General features: G+C 47.1%; 1 protein-coding gene across 2 annotated transcripts in view; it reads left to right on the top strand.

The window, feature by feature from the left end:
* The window catches only part of Slc2a9 (solute carrier family 2 member 9), a 140947-nt gene that overhangs the window by 47419 nt on the left and 70323 nt on the right, over nucleotides 1–23205 (top strand). For both annotated transcript variants that reach the window (XM_055624176.1, XM_055624175.1), the window contains one exon: nucleotides 16738–16870. In XM_055624176.1, coding sequence (XP_055480151.1) covers nucleotides 16738–16870 — 133 coding nt within the window. The remainder of the gene's footprint in view (nucleotides 1–16737; nucleotides 16871–23205) is intronic.

Here is a 23205-nt window from a genome sequence, read left to right as displayed (position 1 = left end):
TTCCAGCCTCCACTAGGGAGGGTCCTTTGCTCAGGTGTTGGAGTAAATTAAAAAAATAAATGAGGGTTGGGCTATATAATGATTATTATTAGCCCTATGATTATCACAGTGGTATTATTTAACCTGCTATCACAAATAATAAGACACAGACACCTGTTAGATTTATAATTGCAGTATTTACCTTGGGCCAGGCAGATACTTTACCTATGATGTCTGAATCACCTTATCATCCATCTCCCAGTCCCCATCCAATGCCATCCATCTTAATCCTCCTCATCTGGTCTACCTTTCATGCATAATCCATGGTACTTGCTTGTATTCTTCATCTGGGCCTTTTGCTATTATTGGAGTCCTTTCTTATGGCCCACGTGGTTTCTTCTCCATGCTAACCCATGTGGTGTCCTTCTTCCTCCTCTCTTCCTATCCATTCCTCGTGATTCTCTCTGTCCTCTCCAAGCCCAGGAGCCTTAGCCACTCATACCCCATTCTGCCCTGCTCAGGTACAGGCCATTTAATTAGACAATCAGGTAGATTTATACAACATGGATAGGTGTACCAGATCCTGAGGGCTTGCAACATGCATCAGACCAACTTCCAACACTCAGGCCTTTGCCAGTTTCTGTATCTTGTCATTTTGATAATGGCCATTGTAAGGGTGGGGGGTAATACTTTATTGTGCCTTTGATATGCATTTTTCTGATGATGACCGGTGTTAAATGCCTCTTCTATTGGCCCTTTTTAAAGGTTTACACTATTTGTTGATTTTTGTATACTTGTGTGGTTCCAAGTTTATGTTTGTGTACCAGGGGCATGCAGCTGCCCTTGGAGGTCAGAAGAGGGCATTAGATCACCTAGAACTCCATTTCATGTGGATGTCCAGTTTTCTCAGCATCTCAGCCAAGACCAGAGGGATTGCCCTGGTCGGCAGAGAGCTTCTAGGAGCTTGACTTAGCATGGCAGCAACAAGAGTGCATGGGGAAGACAGGAGTGAGGACATCAGTGGGTGATGGTCTGTCGCAGGGAGAGGAGTGAGGGATAGCTCTGGGTGTCTGACTTGTTGGCCAGGTAGAGTAACGAGTAGTACAAGAAGGCATAGAGGAGCAGCAGCAGCTTTTCAAGATCCAAAGTGACAATGAAGGGCCCAGGTTAGAGAGCAACTGGGAGGCAGAGTTGACTAACTGTGCCTACTACCTCACCTGAGCCAGCTGAGAAGACAGTCCCTACAAGCTGTCATTTCCTGTGCTAGTTTTTTTTTTCTATGATAAAAGAACTAAAAAAATATTATTAAATGTTTTTAAAGGAGCAAATATTTATTTTGGTTCATGGTTTCAAAATTTAGTCTATGGTCAGCTAGCTGCACTGTTGAGGACTTGTGTAAGGTGGGCAGGGCAGAGGAAGATACTTCACAGCAGGAATGGAAGGGGGGAAGGAGGGAGTGAGAGACAGACACAAGGAGACAGAGAGACAGAGGGAAACAAAACCACATTCTTCAAAGGCATTGTCCCAGTGAATCCAACCCCATGTTAATCAAATGATAAGGTTAGAGCCCTCATGCTGAAGTCACTTTACCAAAGCCTCCCCTGGGAACATTATAATGGGGGCCAAGCCTTCAACACATGTTTCTCTCGGAGGAATACCTAATCTCCAAGCCCTAATACTCCCCACCCACCAGTTGGGTTTTCTAGGCTGAATTGACTCCGGCTAGGAGAATGAGTGTGTAGCCCAGTAAACACCATGGTGTTGGATTTGTTTGTTGTATTTTTCCTGTCTGTGGAGACTGAGCTTCTGAGGAGGGAAAGGACATCAGATGAAAGCTTTTCCTTCATCTCCTCCCTGGTTATGTGAGGTTCCAGCTGAGCGGGAGCCACAGGCATTTCACCAAGTTTAAGGATTTTATTTCTTTATTTTAATCCTGTTTCTCATTTACCTTCAAAGACGGCGACATCTAAGCTTTTAAAAATGTAAAGAATGAAGAGAGATGCTTCCACTCAGGTGCTTTCTTTGAAAAGCAAAGGAGGGAGGAAGTGGTGAGAGTTGCTTTTGGACCAAGGATGGCAGAAGAAAGACAGCAATCCTAGCACAGGATCAATTAAACTGACAATGTGAATTTCATCAGACTTGTAAAAAAAAAAAAAATCAGTGGAGGTAGGACATTTCTGTGACATTTTATGCTTCCAAGGGACATGCTGAAAGGCATATTAGTAAAGTATTTCTCCAGCAAAGATAAAAAGAAAAGAAGCTGGAAGAAGATTGCGAGCAGGAATACAGGAGGAGAGTGTGAGGACACCCAAACAGGTGATGTGGCTAGGGCATCAGGCCAGGCAAGTTGGCCACTGTTTCCACGAGCATGGATGTCAACCACAGCTCCCATCTGCATTGTTCTAGCATGGAACTCTGCTCCTCATGCTTGCACAGCAAGCTTTTTATCTACCCGCCATCTTCCTAGCTGTGTCTGGTTTTGTATTTGACTCTTAAGATCATCTGAGCTACTTAAAATATGGTATGAAAAACATTCGCATTTTTTCCCTCTCACCTTTCTTCCACTTTCCCCAAGCTCCACCTAAAGTTAAACAAACCCCCCCCCCATCCGTGTTTGAGGGATTCTTTAAAGTTCTTTATTCCGAGACAGAGTTTCTCTGTGTAGCCCTGGCATCCTGGAACTCACTTTGTAGACCAGGCTGACTTTAAACTCAGAGATCCTCTTGCCTCTGCCTCCCGACTGCTGGGATGAAAGGCATGTGCCACCACCCAGCTTGAAGTACTCTTAAACACATGCCAAGTTAGCCTGCCCACATGAGTTCCTGCTTCTGGACTGCCCGGTGTATCCCTGTGGGCTCCTCCTTATCCAGCCCACTCTGCAAGGTTTAAACATTGTGTGACTGCCTCCATACTGTCAGAGCTGGAATCTTTCCTTTGCTCACTGTCCACTGGTACCTTCAGGACCCTTCTCACCTCAAACAAAACTGCCGTTGAGTGTTTGATCCAAATTACACTGAACTGATACATTGGTTTGGAAAGGTTGAGGTTGGTTCCTGTTTTTCTGCTAAGAAGAGTGTTTCCCTCCTCATTTAAGGTCTCCTTTATATCATTCAGTTGTAGTGACTGGTGGGCTGTATTTCTTTTCTTTCTTTCTTTTTTTTTCCTCTTCTAATTGTTCTATAGTTGCAGTTCTTGGAAGAAAGTTTGGGGCCTTGCACAAGCCAACCTGCCACTCTCTGATCCCCAGCCCTGCTGCTGTGTTCTTTACTAAGAAAACACACAGTATAATTGTGTATAGATTCCTAAGCTATTCTGTTTCAGTTCTGAGGGGATTTCTTTTCTGCATTATGTTTTCAAACTGGTGATTGACAGGTAGGTTATGCTGATGTGGGACTCTTTTTTCACTTCCTCACGGCGTCTGTCATTTGCTTAGCTAGACAGTTCAAAATGATGGCTGTTGATAGCATCCTCAGAGCAGTGCTCTTCTCCTCCTCACTAGCAGTCAGCTTCTTATTTCCTAATGGTGACAGCCATGACTGTTGTGATCTCAAGATGTTGCCACTGCTACTTGACACAGTGAGAATCTGTAGGAAGTTCTATTGGAAACAATTATCATGTTTCTCCACATATATATTTAAAAGTTTCTTTTTATTTTCTGTGAGTGAATAAGGGCTTGCATCTATGTATGTGCACCATTGGGTGCAGTACCTGCAGAGGCCAGAAGAGGGCATCAGATCTCTTAGAACTAATGGTTGTGAATCACTGTATGGGTTCTGGGAACCAAACTCAGGTCCTCTGTAAGACCCAGTAAATGCTTAAATCACTAAGCCAATCTCCTGCCCCAATAATTATCTATTTTTTTTCTCCCAAATTGCAGCCTCTAATTTGGCTTCTTGAAAGAAAAATCTATTAGTGCTTACATTTCACTGTTTTCCTTCTGTGACATTTTGGGTGATGGATTTGATAGTATTCTAGAACTTTTAGTTTGCCATGCTCTCAAGAGCCTGTTTTCTAAATAATTTGTCATTTTGATTGCAATTAAGTCAAACTGCTCACAGCAATGTCTTCAATCCCATGTAGCCCTGATTTATTTTTATTGCCATTCACCATGTTTTGTTTTGTTTGTAAGAAGTAATTCATGAGTACCTCCCTTGGAGAACCATGAAGATTGACTCTGCTCTTCTTTTGTGATCAGCCTTTGCAAATGCTTCATGTTTGTTTGCCTATGAAGTATAGCTTCTTCTCAGTGCAATACATGTAGACCCAACTTGGAAAGTGATTGTTCCAGAAAAAGAATTATTGTAAAATAACAAAAGGCTTTAAATTGGAAGAATTACCCATGATATTAGAAAGCAGAGATAAGATGCGACAGTGTCACAGAAGAGTGACCTTACAGGGAAGGGTGCCAGGCAGTCACCACATGACAGCTAGAGCATCTTCTGCCAGACAGCCCCAGGATGCATCCCATCTGTCACTCTCCGGCTGAGGGGATTTGAATAAGTGGCTGAACATCTCTGAGCATGTCTCTGTATCTAGACGGTGGGGTTAGTAGGGGTGTCTCTTCCATGGATGTTCCACGTCTCTTGAAATACACAGTGAGCTCTTGAAGAAAACCTGAACCTGCTGTGAAGCTGGTATTGGTCATCACTGAGCTCATGCTCAGCACTGCAAACAAGTAGCTTTAATTTCTCTCCAGTTAAGCTCCAGTCTTGGAGAGGTTTGACTCCAGTGCCTACAGCACTGAGGCAGTGGCCTGAGCTTCCTGGCTTCCAGCTCACATCTCTGCAGCAGCACCTCTGGTTACCCTGTGCAGAGATCAAGAGAAGCATCCTAGAGCACAGAGCCCTGGGTGGGGTCAGCCCCTTTCGGTCTCCATTTATCTCAAGGGCACCCCCCACCCTTAGGGTGTGAAAACTCTTGTTTTCAGTGAACATTATAATTTAGGACCCAGCAGACTTCAGTGAAATCCAGGAAGGACAGAGGTTTTTGTTTTTTGTCAAGAATATATTCATCCGGGGAAATTTATTTCAAGCATCTGCACCTGATAGAAGAGCCCTTAGTCACCCTGACTTGAAAGTCACACCTCTCTTCATTGAAGGGAAGATTCTCGTGTGGGCAACCTCTTACCTGTAGGAAGTTCTATAGCCCAAGAAAATACCAGGTTGGTTGGGAATATCCACAAGATGAACACCTTTGTATTCTCATTCTCTATATCTATCTGCCTACCCAACTGCTTTGACTGTCTCTGTATGCGTTTGCACATATGTGTACTCATCTGTGTGTGAGTTGGTACACGTGTGGAGGACAGAGAACAATTTAGTTGTCATTCTGTAGGCAATGCCCATCTTTTTCTTTTCAGACTGTGTCTGGAAATGGTCTGGGATTCACCAGGCAGGCCAGGATAATAGGCTGGAAAGCCCCAATAACCCACTTATCTCCACCACAGTGCACCGTGCCTCGGGGATCACACTTGTAAGGCAAGCATCCCCCCAGCCTGCTCTTGTATTCCTAATGTTACCTCAGAGGGTAAATGCCATTATTAAGTGACACTCAGTCCTCAGATCTCCTCTTTTAGATGTATGGGCTTTCAAACAGAATGGTGACTGTGTGGTTTCTTTATGACAAGATTTGCATTTCCCAGGAAGATGACAAGCCAGGCCTGGTGACCCATCTCTCATCTCCCATCTGCCCTCTTCATCTCAGACGCCCTTCTTCCCTCAGAACAGATAAGCCAGAGGACAGATTTGAAACACCCTAAGCTCTCATTCCTGGGTCATCCCTGAGCCCCTTCACGCTCGCCCTTCAACTCCCTTCCCCAATTCCTCTGATTGTGTCAGCTTTCAAGGTCCCGAGGGCAGGGCCCTTGTAGAGGTGTCTTCTCTCCTGCCAGGCACTAGAATTAGTTTTTCGCACAAAAGACTCTTTCTTCCGACTCTCTTTATTCCACATCCCAGTTAAGCGGTCATTCACCTGTTGTTACTTCCCAAAACGCATGGTCCAATGTCTTCTCTGTCTACTCATAGATCCAAATGCGCAATCTGTCCCCTTCAGGAGGAGGGCAGGACCTTTTTGACCTTGAATTTTCTCGTGCATCCAAGAAGCCAACAGGACCCCACAGTAGTGGTTTGAATGAGAATGGTCTCCATAGACTCATATATTTGAATGCTTGGTGTCCAGTTGGTAGAACTCTTTGGGAAAGATTAGGAGGTGTGCCTTTGCTGGAGGCGGTACATCACTGGGGGTGGGCTTGGAGGCTTCAAAAACCCATGACATCCCCAGGCAGCTCTTTCTCTGCTTCACAGTTGTTATCTAGACATGCAGTCCCTCAGCTACTGCTGCAGTGCCATGCCTGCCTTCTCCTGCCATGTTCCCCACCATGATGGTCATGGACTTCCCTCTGAAATGGCAAGCAAATCCCCAATTCAATGCTTTCTTTTTTTATTTTTAATAAAATTTATTTTAAAATTTTATTACAATTTATTCACTTTTTATCCTAGCTGTAGCCCCCTCCCTCGTCCCCTCTAAATTCCACCCTCCTTCCCTCTTCTCCTCCCATACCCCTTCTCTAGTCCACAGATTAGGGGAGGTCCTCCTCCCCTTCCATCTGACCCTAGCCTATCAGGTCTCATCAGGACTGTCTGTATTGTCTTCCTCTGTGGTCTGATAAGGCTCCCCTCCCACCAAGGGGAGGTGATCAAAGAGCCAGCCGCTGAGTTCATGTCAGAGACAGCTCCTGTCCCCTTTACTAAAAAAACACATTTGGAGACTGAGCTGCCATGGGCTACATATGTGCAGGGGTTCTAGGTTATCTCCATGAATGGTCCTTGTTTGGAGTATTAGTCTCACAAAAGACCCCTGGGCTCAGATTTTTTTGGTTCTGTTGGTCTCCTTGTAGAGCTCCAGTGCCTTCCAGGTCTTTCTATCTCCTCATTCCTTCATAAGATTCCCTGAACTCTGCCCAAAGTTTGGCTATGAGTCTCAGCATCTGCTTTAATACCCTGTTGGGTAGAGTCTTTCAGAGGCCCTCTGTGGACGGCTCCTGTCCTGTTCCTTGTTTTTGCCCTCTTCCAATGTTTATTGTGTTTGCCTTTCTGAATGAGGATTGAGAATCTTACCCAGGGTCCTCCTTCTTGCTTAGTTTCTTTAGGTGTACATATTTTTATTATGCTTATCCTATATTATATGTCTAATATCCACTTATAAGTAAGTATATACCATGTGTGTCTTTCTGCTTCTGTAAATGCTTTCTTTTATAAGCTGCCTTGGTCATGTTGAAACCTAGACACCCACTCCATGTTTTTGGGCTAGGAGGTGAGTAGCCAAGACTTTTACTGGTCACTAAGTGCTCATGGGTGTCTGTCTAGGGTAAACGGCCTCTCTTGACTTCCAGTTCTCTGCACATCAAAGACAGTCTCAGTGTTGATTTAGCTCTAAGGCTCCTGGCTCCTTGACATTCTGATTTGGTGACTCATGCCTCCACTGGGGGCACCTTACTTCCAGAGGCAGCTCGGCCATGCCAGCTCTATCTGAGAGCAAGAGAGCAAAGGAAGCAAAGATAAATTTAACAGTTCTTGAAGTCATGTCAAATGGAATTGTATAGAAAGCCTTTGAAGCTTTCTGAACCCAGCTATCCTATCTCTGCAGGGCCACAGGGGAAATGATTAGTAAAGTTGCCCTTTGAGGATATGGCTTGCAGTGGGAGTCGGAAGGGAGGTGAGTCACACCCCTGAGGACCTGGGCCTTCACTCCTTGGCAACCACTCCCGTTACACTTCTTTCTCTTGCGAACTGTCTCCCAAGTTCTGCCGTTTCTCATCTGAACCAGGACGCCTGAGATTTCTGCTTCATGGAGCTCACATTACCACTGGAATGGGCCTTGGGACCATGGTAGATTTCTGGTGTCTATAACGCATGCCTCATATGATTCTTCTCATTGTTCTGGGCTTCTAAAAATGCTGGACCCCACAGTCGGGAGCCAAGGAAAGCTTCTGCAGGCAGGACATCTCAGTGTTTGCAAGTGTCAGAAGGAACACAGAGGAGTATAAGGGAACTCAGGGTGGGAAAGCCATGGAGAAGAAATACAACAGGAATCTTTCTAAAGAGGGCGTCATCTACCTTACGGTATGAGGGACAGTCACTCGAGTGGAAGGGGAAGGAAACACAGTTCCACGCAGAGGAAACAGCCAGGGCAAAACCAAAGAAATGGAGAGTCTAATTCATTTGAAAACGAAGAATGTTTCAGTAACCGTGCCTAGGACACAGTACCAAGATATGAGATGGGCAGGCCAGCTGCTCCCATGGGCAAAAGCACTCTGGGAAGTAACCTGACTTGGATGTTAAGAAGTTGTGGGATAGAGTCTGGCCTCTGCTGCTCTCCAGCTGTGTGACCTGGACAAGTGACTTCAGCTCTCTGAGGCTCAGAATCTGTGCCTGTAAAATGAGAATAACCTACACTCCGTGGAGCCAATGTAACCATTAAATGAGATGCTGTATATGAAGAGTCCAGCCAAACAGACTGTTGTGTCCATTAAATGAAAGCCACATTCCAGACTGCATTCAGAAGTCCCTGATTTGGGCATCCAAAATCCCTTTTGATCTGTTCTCATCCCTAGCACCATGCAACTTCCTCTTCTTTCCTAGACTGGCCCCGCTCTCCCACAACCCCATATTGTTTGGATGCCAGTGCTGGGCTGGTGGCAGAAGCTTGGGCTCTGGTGCTGGACCAGACATTTAAGGGTCCAAGGATCCAGCAGTGAATGTCCACACAGAGGAAGCACATCCTCAAGTGCTACAGCTCAGTGAAACAGCCATTCTCAGATGCTCTTTGCTGAAATAGCTTATGCCCATTTATTCGTGGCAGACAAGGGCTATACAAACCTTGGGCAAGTGGGAAGAGTATTTTAGGGTTGTAGCTGGGGTTCCAATGATGCTCTCTTTGCATCCAGGTACCAGACTACATGACTACCTGTAACGACCTTGAGAATTGTGGGGTTAGGGGTCGCCAGTCTGCGTGCCCTAGGGCATGCAGGCAGTGAAGCAGTAAAGGGGCAGCCGTACTCCTACCCGTCTCAGGGTAAGATTTTTGGGATTTGGACATGTCTCTGACGTCACTCTAGCCCTCTACCTGTTTTCACCGGTCGCTCAGCCTACGTGCCCCACATATCACAGTGCCTTGTGGTACTCTCACAGCATCCTGATCCAAGCTGCACCTCAGGCCCCTTGAATCTGTATTTCTAGACAGTCAGTGCTTCAGAGGCTACGAATGCCTAGCAGTGGCCCAGTTTGGTAGCCTTTGAGAGACTGAGGCAGGATCCAGACACTACCTGTTTTACTGATCAGGCTTTGTGGGAGAGCATGTGTGAGCAACAAGCCAAGCCAACCTAGCCCACGCTGCCTGCCCATACAGGAGTGTTTGAGTCTATAGAGTGGACACGGACCTAGCCAAAGTGGCTGCTGTACCCTGGTGAGGCGAAGAGACATAAGGAAGCCCCTCCGTATCCGCCCAAGTTTTTATTCCCCACCAGCCAGCATGCACCAGTGACTTCCTCAATGACTGGGGCCATAAATGCAACCTTGGGGACAGTCTGCGCTGGGCAAGAGAACAGGAATGTGCAGGCAAAGTCCTGCTATGTAGCTTACTACAGTGGAAGCAAGGATACCTCTGTGTCCCTAGCAGATGAGGCTTTGAGCAAGTCTCTCAAGGGAGAGCCATGCTTGAGTCCTGTCTGCCCTAGGAGCTGCTAAGGTATGTAAAGTGGTAGCAATGGCAGCCTTTGGTTGAATGCTCCTGAGGACTGGATGCCAGGCTGAGCTCTGTGCATGTGTTCTCCTGCCAGCTTGTACTGTGGGCTAGCTATTGTCTCTTTCTCCTGGCTGCTGATGGCCACACCAGCTTGTCAAGTAGCAGCATGTGACTGAACTTTGAGATAGAAGAGTGACTCTGTGAGAGGCCACTTCAGAGCCAGGTGGGGCATTGTCTCTCTCCAGGCTTTGACCCTACTTCCTACTGAGGCCATGGACTTGGTACATTAGGAAAACAGGACAATCATTTTGCCTCTTTTGTCAGAATCACAGATGGTGAGCACCATCAATACTGAGCCAAATGCCCATAAGAAAGACTCTCAGAGCATCACAGAAAGTTGGTCATAGAAGATAGAGACCACAAGCCTGTGCTTCTAGGACTCTTATTTATTCATTGATTTAGTGTGTGTGCACATGTGCATGTTTTTGTTGCGGATCTGTGGACCAAGAGTATATGGAGAGCTAGAAAGCTGATAGTACAGTCTATGAAAAATGCTAGAGGCATAAGGCCTGGGCCAGGATGCCCCACTGCTGCCTTGCTGGCCCATCTCTGCCCCAGATCTGCCTGCTCCTTTCTGAGAATGTCTGTGGGTTAAAGGAGTGATGATGTGAATGAGTTGAGGGAAAAGGTTTTTTCAACTGTTTCCCTGAAGAGAGTGCCCTCACGGTAAAGTGTGATTTGAGGCATCAAGGATGTGAAGTGCCCCTGGGAGAGGGGTGGGTAACATGTGTTCTGCAGAAGGGCATGATGGAGGGAGGTAGAAGCTAAGAGTACATGAAGCAGAGCACCAGTAGTCCCACTGAATCCTGGGAGTAACCAGCCCTGGGTGATAGGTCTCTGTCCTTGGGGAAATATCCAGGGTGAGCTGGTTGGGCAGGGTACAAGCTTGCAGGGGTCAAAGACATGGCAGATGGGTAGGTGACAGTATCATAGTATCAGATAAACCATCTAGTTTAGCAGGGAAATTGAGGCAGGTGCTCATTCAACCTCATTGTTAGGTTAGCAAGGGCTGGCTGAAGTGTGGGAACACACGAAGGAGAAAGCAAGCAAACAGGCTTCTTCTTTAAAAAGGTTTCTTTTCATTTGATGTTGAGGGTGTTTTGCCTACATGCACGGACATGTACACCATGTACATGCCTGGAATGATGGAGTTCCTGTAATTTGAATTATAGGCTCAAGTGGGCTTCCATGTGGGAGCTGGGAGTTGAACCCTGGTCCTTTAGAAGAGCAGACAGTGCTCTTAACCATTGAGCCATCTTTCCAGCCCCAATTTTGAGGATTCTTAGGCTGGGGTGTCACCCTGCAACCAGGGACTCAGAGGTCAGGGCTCTAGGTGTGTGGATATAAACCCTGGCTAGAAACCTCTCTCTGGGTGAGGAGAGAGAGGACTGAGGAGGAGGGGCAAGGCCCCTAGGGTTGGGTGCATCTGTTCTCCAACTCCTAGGCTCATACCCGGGCTCCATATACCTAACTCAGATGCCACAGTCCCTGGGCTTGGTGGGCAGCAAATGTGCTCTTAAACTAGCACTTGAGTTAGTGTGGATCATATAGGCTAGTTGAGGATGCCAACAAACTGTGAGGAAGAAGTGGCCTTTACGTATTGGCTGTCAGCCTTGTATCAGGCCCACGCTAGGGAATTCTGCCCCCTACAATAATAACCTGTAGAGAAAGCAGTGTGGGCTCATCTTAGTTTATAGCTGAGTAAACTGATCCAACAAAGAGCAAGTTCAAGGCCCCGTAGCGAGGGGCAGAAGAATCAGAACGTGAACTTGGGTCTAATTTCTTAGCTGATGTCCTTCCCCTGACCTTGGTCTCCAGTATCCCCAGATGACACCCAAGGTGATAGGTGCACCAGTGAGTGAGTTCAGCCTCATCTGAAATCAAACCTCAGACTTTATGGATCCCTGGAGGCAGAGTTACTAAGGAGACACCCAGTCCGTATAGCATGTCTGTACACATCCCTACGCATCCCTCTGCATGTACAAGCCTTCCCACTTTGAGTTCTGTTTGGGGGTTGCTGGTCAGCGAGGGATGAAGAAGCACATGGCAGACAAAGGGAACAATGAGACTCAGAAGCCAGGGTGATTCAGCTGGAAAACAGGAGGCTGGTGAAGGGATTAATCATGGGTTTCAATTCCAAGGAGAGTGGCTTTGAGAACAGCAGCTAGCTAACTCCTTAGGGAGAAGAAGAGAGGAGAATTCTACGGATGTCATCAAGGAATTTGGGTGTTCCTTAGCAAGGTACAGCTGCACAGTGGACTGTTTGACCTTGTAGACAGCAGAGGTTAAGGGCACAGAGTTGATGACTACCGGCCTAGGTTTGGATCCCCCTCCCCCCACCACAGCTATATATAGGGAGTGTAATTGTCGATGGGGTAGAAAATTCTTGGTACCTTGGTTTCTTCAGCTGAGAATCGGGAGCATCAGCAGAGGTGCCAAAGACTCAGAAAATCTGTACAAACTCAACAATGCCCCATCTAATAATCTAGCTTGGCAGAGGGGTGCAATTCATTGGGTCAGTGAGTTTTAAAAACAGTGTGGAATTTTGACTCTCTTTTAAATAGGAGCAGAACAAAGTTGGTTTGTAAATAACTTTTGCTGTAGCACTTCCCAGCGTCCCACCCTCAGACTAAGGTTCCTTATCTATACAAACAGAATAATAGAGACTTACCTTGAGAGCCAAGTAAGCCAGAAGTCAGGCAAACCCATTTGAAAGCAGGAAATGGTGGTAGGAACAGGGAGGGGAATGAGCACTGTATGTACAGGGTCCCCACATGTGGTACCGGCAAAGACTTACCACACAGTGACGGTCATGTCCTTGGACTGTCATGTGATTATTTATGACAGAGGAAAATGGGGTAGTATTATAAACTTGTATAAGGAGCCTTCTTATTGTAGAAATAGAATCAGGCCATGGATGGACATCAAAACTATGTACAACATACAGTCATAAGGGATGTTTTAGAAGCTGGAACAGACCCTTGGAGACAGATCTAGGGGTGGGGAAAAAGCGCCACACCACACTCAGGTGGCCATGCTCTGTCTAGCACTAGGAAGTTGTGGCTATCAGGGCCCTTCCTTGGGAAGTGGCTGGAGGTGGGATCGGCAAGGCCACAAGGAGTTGTGTCATCAGTTGCTGATGGAGCAAATTGCCTTCTGAGGCCCAGCTCCTACATACGCTGAGATCACTCAGATGTGTGGCAGAGCCACCTTCTCGAGGTGGCCCAGCTTTGCACAGTGTCTGCCTCACGGAATGGCTGCTATTGCACCTGTGTCTTCCTTCGATGGAGTCCCTCTAGTGCTGGAGTGAGACGCTGGAGCTGAGTCCGAGTGGTTGCTGATGAATTCTGCTCAGGGGACAGATTTACCCTAATAGAACCGACACACAAATCCCCTAGTTGGCAATAGCTAGCAGCTGCCAGGCCCAGGAGAGCTATACCCCCTCTGCTTTGCTTTGAACTGAGGAAAGACAACAAGGGGAGAGCCTATGCAGGGGTCAGAAGAGCTAACTCCTCATCTAACCAGCCCTCTGATTTCTCAAGGGACCTCACATGTATTCCCTCACCTTTCAGGGATCAGATTCCTCTCCAATAGACCTGAAACTCTAACAACGCTGCATAGGGAAATATTATTTACATTACTGTCAAGTGTCAGCCCTTTAATAGGATGCCATGTAGGGAAAGCTTAGATTTAAAAACAAACAAGGATGTTTTAGGGGTCTCATCTGCAGCAGCTGCATCAATGATCTGTCACCACTCACTTCACCCAACACACACTGGGTGTGGTCGACACTGCCATGCTTCAGGCGCTGGCAGATACATCAAGATGCAAGACTAGGTGGGATGGCTCTTGGGAAATGTAGTCTCCCGGAAGAACATGGAAAATCAAGGTAATTCAGTTTTTCACCCCACTGACAGCCTCCCATATGCAGACCGTGAGTATGAAGAAGTATAAAGAAGGGTATCCCGTTACATCCCTAAAGAACCTGGGAGATGGGCAGCCTCTCCATGCTTCACTTAAGCTGCTCCCGCCGGTAGCCAGCGTAGCCTGCTCCTGCTTCACTTCTCTGGGATCCCTGGGCACTTGGTTTGCACAATAAGAACTTGACTCTGTAAGCCCCATGATGCCTACTCAACGTGTTTGCTATCTCATAGTAGTTCAGGAGTGGGTTATCATAGAAAGGACCAAAGTCTTTGATAGCTTGGGAGGAAGTGGGGCCTAGAAAGTCTGTCTTTAAAGCAGAGGCCCTGCAGTTGAAAGAGCAGGACACAGTTATTAGAAGACCCACATATCTTCCCCATTGGGGGGTTGAGCATTGTTTTGGTCGACAAGGTGACACACATCTCTCCTCCTGAGAACAATGGGTGTAAGGACCATGACCCAAAGATCCTGAGCTGGAGCCCTGTGTCTCTCCCCATTATCCCAGGCCCTGGCTGGCCCCGCAAAGACTCCTCCAATGGGGATACCTGTGGCACCTTTTGCTCCTGCCTAGGTGAGTAACACATAGTTGTCTTATGAATTAGTTCACAGAGTAGCAGGTTTCCTTATGGCATTTTCATTCACATCTTGTTTTGTTTGACTTTCCTCACCACACTTCTGTCCCTCCTCTCCCTGATGCTCCCATACCCTCTGCCCACTGTACTCCCTCTCCCTGTCATATGGTTATATGAATCCCTCACCACTGCTCTCCTTCAAAGCCTCTTCATAGGACACTTTCTAGTTTCCGCATTTACTCTGACCTAGACGCATAGCTAGAATCTAGGATCCACATGAGGGAGAATGCAGTATCTGTCTTCATACAGTTAGTTGCCTTGAATTACGAGTTAATGAAAACACTTCCAAAAACAGCCTGAGATTGAGGCTACCCTCTAGAAGTAGCATAAAGGACCCTAAAATTGGCCAGTGTGTATGAGAAAGCCCCTCCCACTTTCATTTGCTTCCCAATAGAGAAAGGAGCTATTGGATGTCACTGCAATGGGAGATGCTGGGTTCTTGGCTCATGTTGGTATAATACCAAGCAGCACCGTGGATGGCCTGCACCAGAAAGCCAGAAGGTCAAATCCAGGTGACTTAGGAGATAGGAGCCTCTGGGAGTCTTGAGGTTCCCTCCAGGACAGTTCAGGGTACTTGTCCATGGCCATAAATGACTGTAGTATAAGATCTGAGCTGCCTGCTCAGGGGCAGGGCTCTTTACCACTCACTGGATGAGCCTGGGCCAGACTGAAAAGCCTCTCTCAAGTATGGTGGTTGTTACGGCTCCTCATCACAATGCTTCTGTGTGATATTTTTATGTAACCCATGCATCTCCTCCCATCATCTTGAGACTCATTATACCTAATGTCATGCAAATGATATGTAAATACTTGTTACACCATCTTTCTTAGGGAATGATGACAGAGAAAGAGGTCTGCCTGTGAGTGTTCAACACAGATACTTTTTTTTTTTTCCTGAACAGTTTCAGTCCACAGTGGGTGGCACCTGTGCGTGCAAAATGCACAGGCAGAACTGACAGATTCAGTCCATTGTTTTCCACCGTGGTTTAAAATTTCTAACTGAAGTATAATTTGCATGCCAGTTTCTACTAAAAATCCTGTGGCTTTCAGAATATTCACAGAATGAAATCACCAGAGCCCATGTACATTCTGAGTATTCCATGATGCCTGAGCGGAACCCATCTGTGTCGCTCGGCACTCACCCGCGATTGCTCTCTCTGACTTTTCACAGACCATCTGATTTCTCTCTTTGCATGGTCTCCTGGTCACAAGTCCTCAAGCTGAAAAGCCTGGCTTGGCCTTGCCTGTCCTTCAAAGGGAGACGCAAAGACTGTGCTGTCCTCTGAATAGGATTCACTAGCTTCAGAAGGTGGGGGAGAGAATTGGAGTCACCTTGGAGAGGAGGGCTGAGCTAGCATTCGCTGACTGTCCCTGCAGGTCCCCTCTGACTTGCTTCATGCTTTAGGGGTCCCTGTTGCTTCACCCTGGTAGTGCCTGTCGTTCTCATGGGCCCTCTGCCATCAGAGCTCTACTGTGGATCTCAGAAAAGCTGACAAGGACATTCTCCCTTCTGAGATCCACAACAGGAGACAAACATATGAGGACAAGCATACACTCAAGGGCTCTGCCCTCACCGGGCCTGAACAGGCTAGCAGACCTCTGCCCATCAGGTGGAGTATTTTCAGGGTTCAGTGTGTCTTGTTCTCTTCTGGGCTATTTCCTTTGCCTGTTTTAGGAAATAAAACACACTGAGCCCTCAGCTTGGAGCCAGAGCCTTTTGTCTTCTCCATCCACACTGCCCAGGGTGACATGTGCCTATGCAGTGAGCACAGTGGAGGCATATTTGTAAAGCTGGGTAACAAAGATGGGAAATGATGGGCACATTGATGGGCATAAGAACGTATGCTCCATGCTGCATTTAAATTGCATTGTATGGGAGTCATTGCACGCAGTGTGCTGATGGCACATGTTGGAGGAGTCCATTTGTTTCTCCCCACCTGCTGGAAAGCAAAGGTCCTCCACACATAAAGGCCATCCTTCCTTCTCCTATCTTCATTGACAATAGGAAGATGATGGGCATTGCACAGATATCTTGTGTTCACCCTCAAGTCTGATTCCATGCCCATGGCAGCCTGGGAGGAAATATGCTAAAGGAATGGAGGAGATCCAAGGTGACCCCATGGTGGCCATGGTGACCCAGGGTAAGGAGGAAGCTATCTCTGGTACCTCCTGAGTGGCCTGGCTGCCAAGAGCCCTTTGCTTTTCATAGATGTGCTACTCCATCACAAGTCAATGTGGAAAATGCGGTCTGCCATTATCTCATCTGCTCTGTTCCTTCCCTTAGCTGTTGTCACTGGGGACAGGCTGAGCAGGGAGGCTTCCTGCAGAATCCAAGCTGCTCAGTCCAGTGTTCCCAGTAGAACAACCAAAGGCTCTATCCCTCAGCCAAGTCTTCTCCCTACAGGAGAGCACCTGGCCGTACCTGTTTGGAGTGATCGTTGTCCCTGCCTTGGTCCAGCTGGCGAGCCTGCCATTTCTCCCTGAGAGCCCACGCTACCTCCTCTTTGAAAAGCATGACGAGGCAGGAGCCACGAAAGGTAGGGTCCTTTCCTTTTGTAAGCCTGTGCCTGGCTTACAACAAGATGCTGTGAAGGCTGGACAGGGCGAGCGTTAGCATCTCTGCAAGCACTGTGGTAGGTGCTGAGCGAAACCTGCTCTCTTTGCATCCTCAGCTGAAGGCACTGATCAGATAGCAGAGGTTCTGGGGTGGGAAGAGGGTTTCTGAAAAGAACCCGAGGGGTCTGATTCCAGAAAGCAAGCAGGCTCTCTGGAAGAAATTGAGTCCTCTTGTGGAAACATGTTACATCCTGGCTTGGGAGAATGCCTCTCTACCTGCCCAGCAAAGGAAGGATCTTTGGAAAGGTCTTCAGTTACATACAGTCAGAGTGGGAAATGGGGGTGCAGTGAGTGTGGGAGGCTCTAAAGTTTGGTTCCACAGCACAAGAGTGTGTGTGTGTGTGTGTGTGTGTGTGTGTGTGTGTGTGTGTGTGTGTTCACGGTTCAGTATACACATCTTAAGGCATAAAATATGATAAATACTACCCCTACATGGGGTAAAAAGAACAAAGATACTGATATTTGAGCCTTGGGTTGAATCTGAGAATTGCATTTTTATCAATAACAGTACAAATTGTTTTTGTTTTGTTTTGTTTGACGTACTGGGTGTTCTGCCAGGCAGTGGGGAAGACAGGGGAATCCCTGCACCCTGGGGTGACTGGAGTGATCTGTAAGAATGGGCAGACATGTCTGAGGGTAGAGAGTAGGTAATATGCTGCCTGCCTGGCATGTGCGAAGTCTTAGGTTCAATCTCTAGTTTTCCAACAAAACAAAAATAGAAAACAAAACTCAAGGTGTGGTGGAGCATGTAAGCTCAATATTCTGAAGGCTGAAGCAGGAGGATCCTCATGAGCTCAAGAGCAGTCTAGGCTGCAGAGTAAGAACCTGTCTTAAAAAGAAAAAAAAAAAAGAGAGATACCACCAATGAGTAGAAAGTACATGCATATTATCCTAATCTGAAATCCTATTGTTTAAAGTAACTCACATGACCAAGATCAAAGTCAGTGGAAATTGGCTACATATAGAATAGACATAGACAGACAGATACAGACACAAACATAGAAAGGCCATGAATTAGGGCCAACATTGTAATAGATCCCACAGTCCCTTTCAGACATCTCTACTTAGTCCCACTTCTAGTTCACAGTAGTCAGGGATCAAGTCCTAGCCCTTGATTGTATTTATTTAAGAGGCATGGTCTAAGCCTAAAACTGGGGCAAGAGCCCAAACCTGCTTCCTCAAGGAAGGGTAGTTTATTAACTGAGTAGAAATGTAATGTCATTATGGGGAATGTGAGCAGCAGATAGATACTTCATAGATCAGGGCCAGGGTGGTCTCTGTCATGAAGACCCTCCAGGTATCATTTTCTAAAGTGTTTGCAGTCACCTTACATTCCAGCGAGAAGTGGACAAGTGAAAAGGGATTCAGAATTCTCCTTGTTAGTGTCACACACTTGAACAGAACATGATCTCACAGCCTCTCCTCCCTGCCACAGAGCCTTCATCCATCTGTTGCTATAACTGTCAGGATCTTCTCCAAGGGAAGAGGGCAGTGAGAGGTGGTTTCTGGATACTGCTAGACTTTGCCGTATAGGTAGAGAATGAGAGTGGCATGGTGATTGAGACCAGCTAGGAGGAGTCACGTGGGGGCTCCAGAAACTGATAGTGTATGACTCTATATAAGTAGCCATGGAAAGCATAACAAGAGATAAAGATGAGTTGGTACATGAAGAATATGCCTTGAAAGTTTGATGATAAACCATCATTATGTGTAAGCTAAGTAAAAGCCCTGAGGTTAGTGAGAACTGCCTCCACGCATTGTTCATGGAAGGGCAGTCAGAGAGATGAAACAGCAGAGGGAAATCCATGTACACATCATGGCTAATCCTTTAAGAAAGAGCCCCGAGACCAACAGTTGTACCTGTGTTTTCATCTAGCTCTGCATCTGCATGGAGAGTCCATGCAGGTCTGATTCTCTGGACTCAGCCCTAACCAACCTGGAGGTCCTGGCTCTTCTTTAGAACAATGTTTCAATGGTCCAAGCAAAGCTTGAGTTCTCAGCTCATATAGGGCATGAGAGGAGGAGCAGAATGGCTTAATGAAACATTAAAGTGGGGCATGTGTTGGTACATCATTGAAGGTATAGCAGTGACCATATCAGCCTTCCAAAGCCTGGTGTGGTCATCAGCTGCCCAGTGCCAGGGCAGTGTCTGATCTCATCGCCCCATGGACACATGGTGTTTCCATTTCCCCCGTGGCTTGGTCCCTCTGAGAAAGCAGGTGAAGTGACTCAGGGCACTGACTGAGCTAGCTTCCTATGGCCCAGCAGCCAAGCATCTCTGAGCCTTGAATTCCTGCCTTATAAGGGGAAACTTATGAAATCTCAGCTAGTCTTCCAGCTCTACAAATGACCTCCAGTGTTTTGACTTCCTCTTTAAAAGTGATCTACTTCCTACTTCCCAGAGCATGAGCCTGTGGTAAAGGCATGGTGTGTTCAGCAGACTTTGTGCCCCTGTGACTTAAATACAAACACTATAAGGAAAAGGCCAGTTTTAGAGGCCTGTGTCCATCACAGTAGAACAATGTGGCGAAGCAACTCACAGTGTTGAACAGAAACCAGCGCTGAGCCTTCACAGGGAGGGATCAGGACCAGAGACAGCTCCTAAGGCATACTTGCTGGTGGTTCACTTCCTTCAGCCACACCCTGTCTTCCACACAACCTCCTGGTCCCAATGATCTATTCACATTTAAAAAAAAAAAAATCCATCAATGGATTAAATTACTCATCACCCCAAAGTCCTCTTGATCTAATCCTATCTGGAGACCCACCCAGAGTAAGCTGTATTAATTCCTTGGGTGGCTCTCAGTCCCCTTCTGCCGACTGACCATCAAGATTAAAGGTGGAAGAAGACAAAAGGAAGGAAGGTGACTGATGCAATCGAGGCTGCCAATCAACTGGATTCAGACTGGAAGGGCTAGGATGCCTAGAAGGGGACAGTACAATTACAAAGGTCTTTCTGGAAAGTAGAACTGGAGGCAGAGGGAGAGCCAGAAGGACAGCCCCATGAGAAGGACTTGGCTTTCAAGATGGCAGGACGGGGCCCTGAGTCATGGGCAACATGGGCAGTCATGGAAGCTAGGAACAGCCAATAGACTTACCTGTGTACTCTGCGTGTGGCACTGAGCTCATCGGGGCAATTATGTAACTGACATGAAGTACTTCCAACCTGGCTTCTGCAATGGCTGGGCCACAGGAAATAGTTGTGTCATTTTTCTAGGAGGAGCTGCCAAATGAATACCTCTGAACTTTTCAGCAGCTAAATGAAAAAAAAAAAAGATCTCCCCATTGACTCTCTCATCAATGTCCCACAACACAGAGGCCTGTTATCCCAGACAATGAGATAAGAACTAAAGTCAATCAGGGCCCTGAGTGCTGAAGCCTGCAGTTGGTGAGAGAATCCACCAGGAACCTGATGCCCTCACAGATCTGTGTAGTGTCGCCCTGTGCCAACAGCTATAGGAGAGAGGCCCTGGATTCCAAGGATAGTTAATAGGGAGAGTGGCGAAGAACTTCCTTGGGGGAGATGGCAGCTGAATGTACAGGAAATTATTGACATGGAACAAGTGAGGATAACTGTGGAATATGTGCAGTTAGGTTGATGCTAAGCCTGTGAACATGCGTGTGTGTGTGTGTGTGTGTGTGTGTGTGTGTGTGTGTGTGTGCATGTGTGTTTGGATCAAGCACAGGCAGACTAGGGAGGAAGCTCATGTGTTTATTTAATTGACTGACTTAAATCTTGCTCAAGCCTCCCATTGTTGTCATTCATGGGAGCAATCCTCTCATCTGTCCCAGTTCAGAGTGGCCCTCCAGGAGCTTGCCAGTTCTGTCTCTGTTGTGTTCATCCTAATTGTTTCTGCCACATGACTGTCTAGATCATTCAGGGATGGAGGTAGAGCTGAAGTAGAACCCAGCTCTCTCTCTTTCCCATCACAGCAGAAGCTTGTGGCCATCATAATAATTTTCCAATTAAAGCCACACCTATGGAGATATGATTGTCATTAGCAGCCATATAAGAGCCTTGGGAGTTCCATCACAGTGAAATCAATACTTGGACACCCACAGTGCTGGAGGACAGGGCAGGGGCATCTTCCTTCTGTTTTGAGGTGACCCTAAACTCTTGTGCAGGAAACATGACAGTGCAGAAGGGGATCAACTCATCTCTGAACTCTTCCTATCAAGGTCATTGCTTGACCCAAACTTGTGCCACCCACGCAGACTCAGAACAATGCAAAAGTGGAAATTCCCACTCTCCTGTGGGACTTAATCTCTCTGTCCCTCAGTTTCCTAAATGTTAAATGGCAGTAAGTGTAGAGATGGCTGTGGTCTGGTGTAGCTCATGCAGCCCAGGTAGCTCTGCCTCTCTGGTTAACCTCCTTGCAGAAGCAGCCTTGTCTATGCTTCTCTTAATTGGTGGGTCTTTGTGGCCCAATCCCGACCACACAACAGGGTGGGTGAATATCATTGGTTGGGTCTGGGATGTTGGTGATGCTCTCCTTGCATCCAGGTGTCTGCTGCATGATCACCTTGAGAATTGCAGAGGTAGGGGGTCACAGCTACCTGCACCAGGACATGTAGCTCAGAACAGGAAGGAACTGATCCTGCTGATCTCAAGAAAAATTTCTGGGGTTAGGAACCATCTCCCCCTCACCGTAGTTACATGCCATATTCCCTGGTGGCACAGTCTATGGGCCCCACTGTGCCTGAAAACATTTCTTCTTGGAGTCAATGTTAAAATGGAAAGTGTCTGTTCTGTCTCCTCCTCCTTAGAAGCTATCACTTCACCTGGTCCCACCATCCAGAGATCCCACACACAGAGACCCCCTTGTCCATCTGTCTTCCTGTTGGAGACTGAGTCCACAGCACCACTGAGGTAGTCACCAAGCACCTCTGTATACTTCCAGAATGGAGAACTCAGTCCATCCTTAGGCAGTTCTCATTCTGGACCTGTGCCCTCACATCAGACTTCCTTCCTGTCATCTTGTTCTGACCTTACCAAGGACAAAAAGAACCCTACACACACCCAGCCTATGCCAAGAAATGTCCCAAGGTTTATAGAGTTTCCAACAGCTTCCGGTGCTGATAGGGCTAGGTGAGAACAGAACACCATGGTGGCTACTGCTTACCTGAAGTACTGAACACCCAACACCTCCCTGCCCAGAAATTTCTGTACCTCGGGTCTCCCTTCTCCAGAGACAGAGATGGAGGAAATGCTCTTCCTCACAGGCTCCAGGCAGAAAAGACACAATCTCAGAGAGCTCTCTTCATGCTCTGGGTACAGCATAGTCCATGACTTAGCTCACAGAGCTCATGCTGATGAAACTGATGGCAGGGGGCTGCATGAGCAAAAGCCAGGAATGCCTCCTGTGTCTGCCCAGAACTCAGGATGCAGAATAGCATTGAGAAAGCGAGAAGAAAGGAGGAGAGATCAAAGGTTAAGACAGTATTCCAAGGTCTGGCTCCAAGTTCTTTTTGGGGACTGGAGGTTTGAGCGTCCCTAAATTTATATATCAAGATCCTAAGGCCCAGTGTGATGGCATTCAGGAGCTAGGCTCTTGGGAGGTCACTAGGTTAAATGGGTTCATGAGGGTGGGATCCTGAGGGGGACTATTTGTGTCTTTAGAAGAGAGACAAATGCATATTCTCTTCCTCTCTCTCTTTGTCTCTGTATGTCTGTCTCTATCACACACATACACACACACACACACACACACACACACACACAGAGAGAGAGAGAGAGAGAGAGAGAGAGAGAGAGAGAGAGCAGGTGGCCACACCTCAGCTCAGAGAACTAATTCAATGGTACCTTCTGTTCAGACTTGTAATCTCCAGACTGTGAAACTGTCTGAGCCTCATCCTGAGCTGTTCCTTCCAGCAGCTCATGCCCACTAAGACAGCTCCCAGGGATCATGACTGAGGTTCTGAAGAAGACTTCAGGAGCACCTGTTAGCCCCAGGGATGCTCCTGGCCTCTTCTGTCCCTGGCTCATTTTCCAACTGCAGTTGCCACCCAGCTGTGAGGCAGCTGTGAGCGCAGATGGATGCTTACAGCTGTGATGGAGGCAGACATTTCTGTGCCTTCAACACACCATATGGTTTCCATGGCCAGGAGCCCATCCAGCCCACATACTGTGCAGAGTGGATGTGTGGGGAGTTGACTCCTCTTAGATAAACATCCAGCCTCCCCCATGGAGGTCATTCTGGGAGCTATTCCTTCAGAGGCCGCTCAGAAGTCCAATGAGACCAACCTATCCATCCTA

The sequence above is a fragment of the Psammomys obesus genome, unplaced genomic scaffold (assembly GCF_907164565.1).
Source record: "Psammomys obesus unplaced genomic scaffold, mPsaObe1.curated_primary_1811, whole genome shotgun sequence".
Taxonomy (NCBI): Eukaryota; Metazoa; Chordata; class Mammalia; order Rodentia; family Muridae; genus Psammomys; species Psammomys obesus.
This window is presented reverse-complemented; position numbering and strand designations above follow the sequence as displayed.